The 13693-nt window shown below is 42.9% G+C and overlaps 2 protein-coding genes and 1 non-coding gene across 5 annotated transcripts in view; 2 read left to right on the top strand and 1 right to left on the bottom strand.

Moving 5' to 3' along the window:
* Positions 1-9751, bottom strand: part of XPOT (exportin for tRNA) — a 30059-nt gene extending 20308 nt beyond the window's left edge. The window contains exons 1-4 of one of the 3 annotated variants that reach the window (XM_026092374.2): positions 9601-9751; positions 4526-4659; positions 2663-2745; positions 1389-1445 (exon numbers count right to left, since the gene is read on the bottom strand). In XM_026092374.2, coding sequence (XP_025948159.1) covers positions 1389-1445; positions 2663-2745; positions 4526-4585 — 200 coding nt within the window. In that variant the 5' untranslated portion in view covers positions 4586-4659; positions 9601-9751. Of the gene's footprint in view, positions 1-1388; positions 1446-2662; positions 2746-4525; positions 4660-7937; positions 8219-8266; positions 8317-9600 lie in introns of those variants that run through there. The other 2 variants (XM_064508541.1, XM_026092373.2) reach the window with 2 other exon arrangements.
* Positions 9752-9808: 57 nt separating this feature from the next.
* RPL18A (ribosomal protein L18a) lies at positions 9809-13556 on the top strand. Its single transcript, XM_026092411.2, has 5 exons — positions 9809-9948; positions 10382-10561; positions 11177-11306; positions 12899-13008; positions 13415-13556. Exons 1-5 carry the CDS (start codon positions 9931-9933, stop codon positions 13505-13507), a joined length of 531 nt encoding a protein of 176 aa, XP_025948196.1. The 5' UTR covers positions 9809-9930; the 3' UTR covers positions 13508-13556.
* LOC112978738 (small nucleolar RNA SNORA68) lies at positions 11937-12068 on the top strand. Its single transcript, XR_003257998.1, has one exon. It is a non-coding gene; the product is annotated as a small nucleolar RNA SNORA68 (small nucleolar RNA).
* Positions 13557-13693: the final 137 nt, after the last annotated feature.

The raw sequence follows: 13693 nt of genomic DNA, 5'->3' as shown, positions 1-13693 counted from the left end.
GAACCACACTGAGGCATTAGTGCCTCTTGCATTGGAGTAGAAGCTTGAAGTTTTGCAGAAAGGCTGCCTCACTATTGGGGACATAACTTATTACCCTAAAAAAAATACACACATTTGACCATAACCCATGGGGAGAAAGAATAGACATTTCTATATACTCAAGCTTGCTTAGTACACTCTTCAAATATTCTGTCAACACTGAACACAAGCAAGTCCTTCACACGGTTGCCTACAGTGTGTTCATTACCACAGATAAGTCAAAATAAAAAAGCAAGTAAGCAATTGGCATTTAGGTGATACGTATACAAGTCTTTGCAGAATTTAGCATTATAACCAGCCTACTTCAAATACTACCCACACAACATGTTCCTTTCTAGGACTAGAGGAAGTAAGACTCTCCCTGCAATTATTCCTCCAAGCTGCTTAAGGCTCTAGTACAGACCCTAACAGCTGCTGAATGGGGCCCCAGTGTTCCCTCTTTCACCTACCTACTTTTTAAGGAGAAGAAAAAAGCATCCCACCTTAAAATGCTTGGAGAAAGAAAATGAGAAGCATGAAACAAGGGGAAAATGTACTGCAGGAAGCAGGTGACAGAACTGGAATGAGTGGAGGAGGGAGGACAATGAGGTAAAGCCAGGTAAATAAAACTTCAGAAACTTAAGTCTTAAATTTCTGCTCCAAAACATAATTGTGAAACCCACCTGCAAAACATATCTTATTGCTATCTAAAGCCTGACCCACATGATCAGTATATTGCAACCAGTCACGTCAGTACTCCAAGAGGCAGACATCTCTGCCATGATGTGAAGGTCCAGGCCCAAGCGCAGAACAACTGTAGTTCCATGCAATGAAATCTATATTTTAAATTAATTTTTCCCTAAAATTATGACACTATGTAAAGACTTCACAGCCAAAAGACTATTTGCTCGTAACATCTCTGCCATGCTTATTGCGTGAATAGAGCTTTGTCTAGGATTCTGTATTGAATATGGCTGCCACGTGCAGAACCCAAACTCTTTTCTGCAGAAATTGGCAAGAGGGCAGAGTAAGGGGCACTCCGGGGGGAAGGGTTAAGGAAGTTTAATGCCATTCGTGGTAACTGGCTCCATGTTGAGCCATGCACAGGTTGGACTAGCTGAGCAGAGCATGAGTTCATAAAAAACTACTCTTCTTCCAAAAAAAGGTGAAGGAATACAAAGAAAAGTCCTGTGGGCTGGATTAAAGCCACCTCACCAATAACACTGAGCTAATGGCTTGCAGAATGAAGGTTCTAGGAACTTTTATTCAGGAATGGTAGGAATGACAGGTACCATTGAAAGTCTTTGAAAACAGCATAAAAATGGAAATTAAATAGTTTTACACAGTTGGTATCAAGAAAGACTACTCACTTGAACTTAATTTGATGTTCTAGAACTTGAAAGCAAAAGAATTTGATGTGATCATCACTAGAAAAGAAAAATACTTCTGTTACTTTGTGGCAATATTCTGCACTCCTTTGGAAAGAAAGAAATATTTCTCAACTATTGTAGACCAGTGGTCCCTTTAGCAAATCAAGAATTGCTATACATTAGAAAAAAGCTACCGCTGTTACTTAAAAATAAAAGTGACAAATACTTGAGCAGTTCATATGTTAAAAGTGAGCAATTATTAAATTAATATTTCTATTTTTTTCCTATCTCCACCAACCCATTGTTCTTTCATTTCTGCCTTGAACATACAATACTACAATAACTACTGCATCCTGTCTTAAAAAAAAAAAAAAAAAAAACAACCCAAACTATTAAGCTTCAATAATATGTTCAGGGGACCATTAGTACACTGGGTGAGAGTTGCACACTGTGTCTAAACAGCAAAGCTAAAGACACACTGAGATATAGACTAAGGAGAACCATTCTACATGCTATAGTTATTACATTTATCTTAGACTAAAACTTTTAACAACAATCAGCATGCATTTTAGTAAATGGAGAACAGAAACTGCTCTTTTTGAGTTTTGCATGGTTTTGTAAAACACTGTCTACTCCGATGTAGTCAGAGAAGTTTTGATAAATATGGTACAAAAAGAAGCATTCACTGTAAATCACTATTTTCTTATTGTTATTTGGGAGGTACATAGCTGAGGTCCCTTCCAAACTGAATTATTGTGCGATTCTATGATAAAGGAACAACGTAGTGTTTGAGATATAAATACATGCTCTCATGCAAAAATACTAGTGACTACACAAGCTTTGTATCAGTTTCATGAAAAATGAGATGGCCTGCTCAGTAGGAGAGTGGGAACAATGAACTATTTTCAAGCTTACTGCATATAAAGCCCATGTTTTCACAATTAAAACATTCCCAGCATTCCCCTCCCCCCCCCCCAAAAGACAATACTTCTATAATATCGAGGCACTAGAACACATTCTTTTTTCTTGGATTTCATAAAGCAATGTTTTTTTCAGCTATTAAATTAATATGGAGCTTTATTTATACATTGCTCCTCCCTGGAAGACATAATACACAAGTTACAAATCAATAGTGTCACTAAAATTGTATGCATTAAATCCATTTTAATGTACAGCTTCCCAATTACCTGGTTCATAGTTTCCCTCGCTGTTATGCTGTAGAGCTAAAAACAAGCTGACCCAAACATATTGCAAATGATTCTTAGATACATTACCTGTATATACTCTGAGCTAATGCTTCTGCACAGACTTGCCAAGCATCCTGAGATACCTTCAGCTGCTCAAAGTAGGCTAGTGCCTGCAAGCGTCCAAAGATGTTTCATTAAAAACAACAAAACAACCAAAACCCCCTAAAAAAACCCCAAAACCCTCCACAGCAAGACATCTCATTCACATTAGACTCGCATTTAAACTCTACTCCTTCAGGAAGCATGAACTGTATTTGGATATAGCCAAGAGTTTATATGGCTCCTTCATTACCACGCTGCACGAGTATTTCTGCAAATGCTAATACTAAAGGTGTCCATTTTATTTTTACATCCAATATAAAGATTTTGTTACTTTAATATAAAATTCATAGAATCAGAGTTGAGTTGGAATGAACTTCTGGAGACAGTCTAGTCCAACCTCCTAGCTCAAAGCAGGGTCAGCTAGAGGAAGTTGCTCACAGACTAGTCTACTTGGGTTTTGAATATCTCCAAGGATGGAAGTTCAAGTCCAAGATCCAATTCTTTTCACAAGTTCTAAGTAAAAAGACATTTAAATTTTTCACCGAAACCAACTCAGTATTCTTGCCGGACCACTCTGGCTATACTCTACACCTCAAGCTCAAGAAACATTCACATACAATGTTTCATTGATCACCTGACAATTGTCTAGTTTATGAATCTATAAAAGAGATTAGAAAGAACTATCCATTTCTGCCCAGTTTTAGATACTTGAGTTGCTCATCAGACCTTCTAAATGCTTTTATTAACATTTAATTTGATCTAATTGCTTTAAGATTTAGGATGGCCTGTTATAAAGCCAATAAAGGAATTTTTGAAACACAGTAGATTAATAGAATCGAAATAACGTCTGCAAAGTCTCTATTTCAAGGCTGCGGGTTTTGTTTTTCTTTACTACATAACTGTTTCCACTCATCAGTTTCACAAAGTAATTATGCAATGGATTGAATTAGTTATTAAAACAAGAATTAACTTCTTGGAGATAGTACTAGTATTTCCTTACACTGAACAGTCTTACAAAAAATTGTTTGATAGCTTACTTTATATAAGCTACTTCTTACGTGAATACTGAAATGTTAAGTCACCTTTTACTACAAAGTATTTCAAAAGCATACAGACTGCATGGTTAAAAGGTCAATAAATCTATAAGCTTCAAATCTGATAATGGCATTCTATTAACAAAACATTAAAAATTAACTATATTCATCCTTCCAAGCAGGGCAAGCACCCACAAAGGAAACAAATTTAACAGGTTCCTTTGCAACACCAGGATGTATCAAGCCACATTCTTGGACATTAGCATCAATTCTTAAAGATATTACTGGAGGCCATCCTGTAGACACTCAAATCAATTTCATAAACAGTATGCAGAAAATTTTTCTCTTTAAATAGTTGTGGAAATTTTAATGCCTTTTCATATAAGCATTTCTTATCTTTTAGTCAATAGTTAAAAATACACATTTCATTAAAAGACACTAAAAGTAGGTAAGCCATTCAAATCCACAAAACAGCTAAGAATTAAAAGGACAACTGCAAGCAACTCTGTTTTCAGTGGATATTTTTTATTCTGGGGGAATCTACTTGAGGTGCTAAGCAACAAGTACAAAGAACTGAAAGCACTGAAAGTTGCAGCCCAGAGAAATAAATTCTACATATGTTAAGTGCAATTTCATAACAATGGTGACACATCCTTTAGTTTACATACATGTATGACTTTCAGTTTAGTACACACCACCACAATCCCTTTGTGTCAGTTAACCAAGCAACAATATGTGGTCAAGAAAATACTAGATTTTTTTCATTGAAATAGCACCCCCAATTATTAGAGAGATAAGTAAGTTAACTACGTACTCTTTGTCTGAAGTCTGCATCGGCATTTGGGTTTAGCCCTAAAAGGGCTTGTTCATCCATCTTTGTTGCTATATTCTTTGTTTCCTGTTCCTAACAGCCTTGCCCACTTCTTCTAGAGGGGAAACTACAATCATCTGAAAATAGAGAAAGAACAACTTTTTTTGCTCCGCATCACAACCGAACTTAAAAGCATGACAGCAACAACCACAGCAGTTTGCACACAAAACTCAAACATATAGTGTGCACCCCACCAAGACAGCAACATACATACTTCTACTACAGACATCAGAAATTTCAAGTCCTTCATCGATACTAGAATTTGTCTAGAAAATAAACTATTTTAAAGAAATAAGGAAATTTAAAGTTCTCATATATTTGAGCTTTCTTCAAAAAATTAATGTTTGTAATTAACAGAGAATGTCTACCATTTCACAAGGCTAGCAAGTGCAAAAATATGCATCTCTACTCATCTCAAATATTGTTAGATGTTTCATAAAACCATTTATAAAGTATTTCCTCTAGAGTAGCAAAACCATCAGGACGTCTTTCTTCTAAAGCAAGCACAAACAGGAGAAGTGTCACAGAAATTAACCACAAAATACTTCATACTGAGTCGTTAATCAAGTTTCCTGTTCTTTACAATGGGTGCTAATTTACTAGTAATTTCTTTTTTAAGAAAATTCTGTGCAAAACTAACAACCAAGCTGGACAAATGTTCTGAAGAGATCATGTAGCTCTACAAGCCATTCTGCAATGCTCTTGATTAAACACAATAGATAAGAAGGTTTTGTCAAACACTCTTGCTGTTAAACAGCAAGAGCTTAAAAAAAAATCCAATATGGTAGCACAGTAAATTAGGCCTGAAATAAGGCCTTATTCCATAAGTAGGCAGGATGTGGGGGGAAAGCAAGATGATAGGCATGAGGAAGAGATGAAATACAAAGGAACTGTGGTTAGAAACTGCCTACATGCCTATAGGTAGAACTTCCGATTTCTTAGTATTGCATGTCTCATGCATGCTCCACTGTTCACCCTCCCCCACAGCAAGAAAGGAGGCATGGTTACAATTGACAGCAAGCATGCAAAAGAAAGCCCAGCATTTAATATGATGACAAATATACACTTCTATAAAACTCATTAGAGTAAATCATAACAAAATGCATCATAAGCAGAACTCAGTCCATAAAAAAAAAAAAATGCAGGTCTTGACAGCAGCGAAACTAGAAAATTCTCTATTCTGGAACAAAGTAATGATTCGTGGCAAACAAGCTTCACACACTACCTTACAATACAGAGCAAGTCTGCTCAGGGTCAAAACCTTTAGGGATTAAAGTTGCTCTACTGAGTCTCCTCTCTCTGTACCCTCCCCCCAACTTCTTAGCCCAAAACAGCCAGAAGATTAAAATAAAGTTAAAATGCTAAGGGGAAAATGCTTTTCTGACAGCATCTTCCAGTTAGGGTGTGGTCCACAGTTATATAAATAAAACTCCTAACATATACAAGCATATTTTCCTGATGATATCCCTATATCATCTGCTCAAAAGATTAATCTTCTACAGACCGGTGACAAGTTTTGCTGTTAAAAGTAACCTGACTCAAGGATGTATTCTCGTCGCATGTTTAGCTAACAATGCTACCCAATTCTAAATAACTTACGTATGCTACATAAGCACATTTAAAATTTGATCTTCCACCACATACTCTGTTTTAAGAGTTTCAGTTGGCTAGTCAACTCTAGACGATACTTAATGGAATAGCCATCTCAGAAGATCAGTTCAAATGCCGTAACAACTCATTTTAAAATCAAGCTTTATTTAAAAACAGTATGAATTAGCAACATTAAGAGTTAATATGTAGCTGTGTAGGAAGTACTAAGCCTTATTTATGCAGAATTGTTTTGTTTTTTTGTTTTTAAACTGGTACACTATGTTCATTGGCAATTTGATCTTACTACAGTTAGGAGAGCACAGTCCTTTACAGCAAGGTCATACAGGTATACATTCTTCTCACCAAGACAGTCTATTCCCTCTCAAGTATCAAATATTTAAAATGGTAGAGTCTGCTTTAATGCAGGAAAAAAACTGTGGTCACACTTTGTGTAGGAAGGATTGCTGCTGTAAAAAAACTAACATGGTCAGAGGTGTGTAACTTGGGTCCAGACATGCCCTAACAATGAAAGCGTTCACAGCATTTTGACTACAGATGTTAACCATTAGACCAATTAGTAATTAAAGAATACCTCATTTACAGCACTTGTTTTAGGTACATACAAAATTGTGATAGCACACAGGGAGCCAGCTACACACTTCATTTTAATTCCCTTGAATTTTCTCCCTAATAAAATAAATATAGGGAAAGATCATCTCTTACATTCTTTTTAGAGCTTTGTTTTGCTTGTCACAAATCTTGAACATATTTACAGACTCTTAGAAATTTACAATTATGTATACAAAGTATACTTGAAATGAACACCTCTGTAATGGTCACTGCTCAAACTTTTAAACTGGACTAGAAAGTTCTTCTTTTGGGGAGTGACAGATCAGGTGTTGGTGTCAGGCATATTCTTACTGGCCAGAAATTCTCTGTGAGGACTAAAGTTTTCTTGCCCCCTCAACGGATTCCGCTAAAGAGCCAACGCCATTCTCCGCATGGCTCAAAAGCTCTGCCAGCAGCAGTGACCAGGCACGCACATCCCATGGCCTCCAGATCCGCAGCGAAGACACCGGGGCTGTAACTTAACCTCTGCAATCCCTTCCTCGGGTCACTGCGGAGTGACAAAGCACTCCTCCTCGGCCGCGCGGCCGCTGCAGTGGCCGGCAGCCGAGCCAGACGCCGGCTCCCGCGCGTAGGGCAGCGCGGACCGCTGCCTGCGAGCCCGCCGAGGGCAGCTGAACATGGAGGTACGTGGGCAGGGCCATCCCCTCACGCTGCAGTTTAAGAGCTTATGGCTACCTTCTCCCTCACCGAAGGTATAAAGCAGGACACAGACTGAGACAGGTCCCGCACCAGCGGGAATATAAGCGCACTGCAACCTAAAGCTTTAAAGCAGAAAAGAAAAATCCTGGTATTTCTTAGACCTTTTCCAGTCCCCCCCCCCCCCCCCGGACGGCTCACAGCGATGCGGCAGGCCGGGGGCAGAGAGCCGGCCCCCGGCACCCCCGCTCCCCTCGGCAGGGCCAGGCTGCGGCACCCTCCCCGTCCCCCCCCTCCCCTAACAGCTGCCGAGGCGGCGGCGCCGGGCTTAAGCGAACCGGCAGAGCAGCTCGGCAGGGCTCGGCAGAGCCCGGCGCCGGCCCGGCCCGCCTCCCCTCGGCCTGGCGCCGGGGCGAGGGGCGCGCTGCAGCCCCCGCCCGCCAACGGCGCAACAGCCCTGCGCCCCCCGCCCCGCGGCTGCGTCACCCCCCGCCGTTACCTTCCCGGTCACTCCGCCATCGCGGCGGCGCTGCCGGCTCCGACCCCCACAGCTCCGAGAGCGCCACGAGCATAGGGAGCGGGCCAGGCCGCGCCGCGCCGCGCCGCCTCAGCTGGCGGCGAGAAGAGGAGGAGGCGGCCCAAGGGGAGGTGCCGCCGCCCTCGCGCGTGCGAAACGGCCGTCGCCCGCCCCGGGAAGGGAAAACGCCCCCGCCCCTCGCGCCCGCCGGCCAGCCGCGCGGAAGCCACGCCACCGGACTACAGCTCCCGGCGTGCTCTGCGGCACCCTCCGCGCCGGCGTGGGGAGGCGGGGGCGACCCGCGCACTCACCTCCCCCTCTGCCACCCGGCCGCGAGCCGCCGGGCATGCCGGGATACATCACCTCCCCGGCCGCGGGGCCTCTCGGGAGGGGGGGCGGGCGCGGAGCAGGCCCCGCCTGCAGAGGCTGCGGCCACGTTCAGGCAGGCAGGAAAGCGTCGCGCCGGCGGCTTCCCCCACCGCCGCTGGGCGGCATGGCATCGGCGAGGTGGGCAGGTGCGAGATGGAAATATTTTATGCGCATCCAAAAGGCACAATGTAGCTATCAAAAACGTTTTCCCCCCCTAAAACGTGCTTTACGCACTAGTTATTAGAGACTTAACAGATAGCTATGAGGCAGTCGTGCGTGCGACCGTAAAATAACATTGTAAAATCAATCGGTTTCATAAATCAAGACTGCACTGTTCCACCCATAAGTTCGCTCCAGAATCTAGAGATTTTGTTTCGTTCTCTCTCCTGCGTATGCCATCGACAAGAAAGCTGAGAGTATTAGTTGTGGCTGGTCATGTCGCTGCATGTTAAGCTAGGACACAACGCGTTCCTTTGAAGTGACGTTAGCGTCGTAATTCCGACCAGAATAACTTGTTCAATAACCCGCACTAAAAGGGCCTAAGCCTAAGTTCCACAAAAGCAGCACCACCTGCTTAGCTTTAAGCAGATGAACAAGGCAGTTTATCTGACTTTGACTAATACAGCATTGGTCTCTGTCCTGCAAATGATTGTGCTACCATCAAATTTATGAGCGTTTTAGTATGTCTGAAAGTGTGCACATTTGTAAAATGAGACTTAAAGAAAGAGGCTGAACACAAAGAAGTGCAGGAACAAATATTACAAAATAACGTGCCTCACCACGGCAGTTTCTACTGTTATAGTACTTTTTCAGTTAAAAAAAAAAAAAGTTTCACAGCTCTGGAAGGGCAATTTGCAAAACCATAGCCTGCACAATGTTTAAGGAGAAAACTTAATCCATAGTTACTGCAGAACTGTTTCTTATTAATAGCATACAGGAATACAAATACTCGGGACAAACTGGGGGAAAAATACCATATCAAAACCGAACCATAAAATGTGGCAACCGATATCATACCAAAACTAACATCATAAAAATACAAAATTGCGGTGCCGTAAGGGAATTCAGAGAGGCAAAACTCACTGCAGTTAGCAACCTTGTGCCCTCCAGGGGCCGCCGGCCAAGGGCCACCTCTGCGGGCCCGCTGACCTGCCGCCTGCCCCACGGGCGGCTGTGCGGCCCCTTTGGGGCGGCCACGACGGCAGCACGGGGGAGGCAGGACGCGGGTCACCTGCCCGCCCCGGCGCGGACACGCACGTGCACGCGTGACACGCACCCACGGCAGACCAGGTCCGTCGAAAAATTTGTTACCACCAAAAATCGAGCAGCACCCAAGGGCACGGGGCGGCGCGGACTTGGGGCACAGGAAACAGGGAAGTCCCGCACCAGCGCCACCGGTGCAGCCATGCGAGCCTGCCCGCTTCCCCCGGAAGCGACGTCAGCCGGCTGCGCGCGCAGACAGATAGCTGCCTCATCCAATCGCGCTCTGCCCCCAGCCAATAGGCGAAGAGGGTGCCGCGGGGGCGGGGCTAGCCGCCGGCGGGTGCAGGGACGCTGCTGCGCACCAGGCCTTTCTTTTCCTGGGGGCGGTCGAGGCGGCAGCACTATGAAGGCGTCGGGCACCGTGAGTGAGGCCCCGCGGCCTGGACGCGCCACGGGCTGGGCAGCGGTGGCTCTGTGTGTGTGTGTGGGGGGGAGGGGAATGGTGGCGGCGGCGGCGGCTAGGGCTCGCGGCGCTCGAGTGGGGCCTCCGCGCGGCCGGGAGCTGCGGCCCGGCCTAGGAGGGAGGCGAGCAGCCAACATGGCGGCGGCGCCGCTCCTGGCCGGCGCGTGAGGAGGCTGCGGCGCCTTTGGCCGGGGGCCGCGGCCCGGGCGGGCGGCTCTGTTTCGCTCCCCTCAGCGGGAGCCGGTGTCCTCCGTCCTCCCCAGTTCCTCCTTCCTCCCGCGGCTGCGTCCGCGGGCAGAGCCGTGGCGTCTTTGGCGGGACGGGGCTGGCGCGGCGCCGTAGTGGCGCGGAGGGGGCTCACGGCTGCTGCTGTGTCTCGTTCCCTCTCCAGCTGCGGGAGTACAAGGTGGTGGGGCGCTGCCTGCCCACGCCGAAATGCCGGACGCCGCCTCTTTATCGGATGCGGATCTTTGCCCCCAACCATGTTGTTGCCAAGTCCCGGTTCTGGTACTTCGTTTCCCAGCTGAAAAAGATGAAGAAGTCATCTGGAGAGATCGTGTACTGTGGCCAGGTACGGCATAAAATCCTGGCGGTCTTGGAGGCTTTTAAGACATTCCATCTGTTTTACATAGCAGGAATTTATGTAAAATACTGTTACTGAAGAAGTTCAATTTTCTTTGCCATCAGCTGCTGTGAAACTGGACAACTACTCCTTAAGTATTTGTATATGTCAAATGAGATTAAAAAAATTAACTTAAACAACATTTCAGAATTGTGATAAAATATATCACTACTGTAGGTAGTGCTGTTGCCTTGTTCTTATGCTAGCTTCATTGTGGTATATATCTCTGAAGAACATCTGGACCTTTGTAATCCTTGGAAAATAGACCCTTGCATGCTTGTATGTCAACATTTTATTGCTGGAAGGATGTTATTTTCCACTTCCTTTGAAGATGATTTAACTGCTGAAATCTAAGTATGTTTTCATTTCCACATTGAATTACTAGAGACTTTACTGTAGCTATGATGGTATGGAGAAAGAGAGTAAGTAGTTGTTTTAGATAGTAAAGCTATCTGTATTGCTTTTGTTAGAGCTGTAACATATTTATTCTTAAACTTGTAAAATGCTGATGGTGTACTGCTCTCTGTAACTATTTCTGTGCTCTGTGCTCTTGTGTAATTCTAGGTGTATGAGAAGTCCCCTCTGCGGGTAAAAAATTTTGGTATTTGGCTACGCTATGATTCTCGTAGTGGAACTCACAACATGTACAGAGAGTACAGGGATTTGACCACTGCTGGTGCTGTCACTCAGTGCTGTAAGTACATATAACCATTTGAGATAAAAGGTTAGGACCAGTATATGAAGAGAAGCTTAAATCTTAAAGTGGATGTAAAGCTTAAGTAGGAGTACTGACTTGATCCATGATAAGGTAACTAAAACACTGGAAAAATAAAATGGGAAGCTGCTGGAGAAGTCCATGGATGCATATGTGTAATGTTTGTGGTATTTTGTTCATTACCATTTCTTAGACAGTTTCTCTAGCTGAAAATATTTCCACTTGATCTTGCTGTGACTTTTTGCAGTTCTAGTCCTCAATTTTGCTATATAGGTGAGGATTTTTGTGACCTCTAGGTGCTGTATATATTTCTTGTTTCTTACTACTTTTTAAAACAAATTGAAAATATTTTTCCAAGTCTTCTGGAAAGAATATTGCTGATACTATGTGGAACATACTAGGATCTGTCCTCTGGAGAGCTAAGTTAGGAAACTTGATTTCCTAAACATGTTTTTTTTTCTGTAATTTACATTGCTCAAAGATCTCAGTCTTAGTTCAGAGAAGACCACAGGTTGTCCTGATTTCAGTCTGTTATATAAAGTAGCTGAGAGAGAGCATTTGTATAGCTGATGCTGTTGACATCTGAATTCAGTATTCAAAACACTGCAAAATGCACACAAAAACCCAAAGAATATTGTTCCTAGTAATGATGTTCTTGTCATGTGTGCAAATATTATATGTATCTTGTCGCCTTTCAACAGCTGAAGTGCTGTTGAAAGTGAAACTTAAGGTCCTACATGTAATTTATAATACATTCCTGTTAATTAACATACTGAAGGACTACTTAAGAGGTCTGAGAATTTACCTAATTTGTTATTACATAATGACTTTGATACCTTTATGCTCCAGACTACTTTTGAAGGATAGGTTTTTAAAGGGTATTTTGCATCTTCATGGGAAGTATTGTGAGCACAGGAATATTTAGATAGCTACATCTTATGTGAAATAGCTATTGACATCATGATTTTAAGACAGTGATATATTTGGATTGCCACATGAGTGAATTTTGATGTAGCCTATATAAGGATATCTTCCACCTGTCCTGTGAGCCTAATCATATGGGCTAAATGTAAATTTAAAGACTTCAACTAAAGTTGGGGTCTGTTTAGAAAAACAAAGCTAGAAGTTGCAATTATCTTTACCTGCATCTTCCTTTTGGAAGGGGAAGGGAATATTTATTCAAGTTCAGTTCATATTTTTCCTGTAATGATATTTGACTTTGTATTGATTCTGAATCATCATTTTCTTGTGCAAAACATAAAATAGTCCCTGATTAGTTTACCTCTGTAAATGTGTACCTTCTTGAAATCAAGCAGGAATAAGATGCCACTCATGCAGAAGCTTGGTTATGAGTTCCAGGAAGAAGGTGCTGTTGCATGTTGGTTCTCTGGTTAGTGCTTCTGCCATCATTCTGCCTAATAATGCTATTTGTAGTATGCAGAGTTGCCTGAAAATTTGCAAAGTGGTGGACAGCATTACAAATACTTACCAAGAAGATGGTATTAAGATTTTGAACTGAAAATGTCTTAAGTTATTTTAGGATTTATTTTTAATGAGCTCTCTTGTTACAGACCGTGATATGGGAGCCCGTCATCGTGCCCGTGCTCACTCTATTCAGATCATGAAAGTTGAGGAAATTGCTGCTAGCAAGTGCCGCAGACCAGCAGTCAAGCAGTTCCATGTAAGTGAAGTAAAATGGCAGTAGCTGGCGGGTCCCAGTCCTACTGGACTGGAAAGGGAGCTCTCTTGCCTGGTCCAGATTTGCTTTGCAGACAAAAGTAGGAAAGGAACCAAACTTTAAAATCATTTTATATCATGATCAAGATTTTAAATGCTAAACTACTTGAGAGAAAGTAAAATTGAGAAAGCATACCTTAAGTTGAACAAAGCTTGCCTTTAACAGGTATTCCTTTTAATAAGAATTACACAATGCATCTGTTGTTAGTTACTATGAAGCTTATCTAATCTGTGCATGCTTTACTTCTATAGAAGTTAACAGTTGAACACAACTTACCCATTTACTGCAAATTATTTTCTATTATTCATCTGTTATCTCAGTTAATAGAGAAACTTTTTTTTTCTTACAGGATTCTAAAATCAAGTTCCCTCTGCCACACAGAGTTCTGCGTCGCCAGCACAAACCACGTTTCACCACCAAGAGACCAAATACGTTCTTTTAAGTACAAAACAGGTCATCAACTCTGTGTTGTAATAAAGGTCTTATCTGAACCTTTGACTCTCAGTTTTCTTTTGGAACTTGTGCCACTGGTCCCTAAGAATTCCTCTCCTCCCTCTCCCCCAGGTTTTCTGTAAACTGTCAGCAGCTCACTGTTTACAGCTATGATTGCCTTCAAATTGAGGCAGCT

Source organism: Dromaius novaehollandiae, chromosome 1 (genome assembly GCF_036370855.1).
Source record: "Dromaius novaehollandiae isolate bDroNov1 chromosome 1, bDroNov1.hap1, whole genome shotgun sequence".
NCBI classification, from domain to species: Eukaryota; Metazoa; Chordata; class Aves; order Casuariiformes; family Dromaiidae; genus Dromaius; species Dromaius novaehollandiae.
Note: the sequence above shows the minus strand (reverse complement) of the source record. Positions and strands in the feature narration are given on the sequence as shown.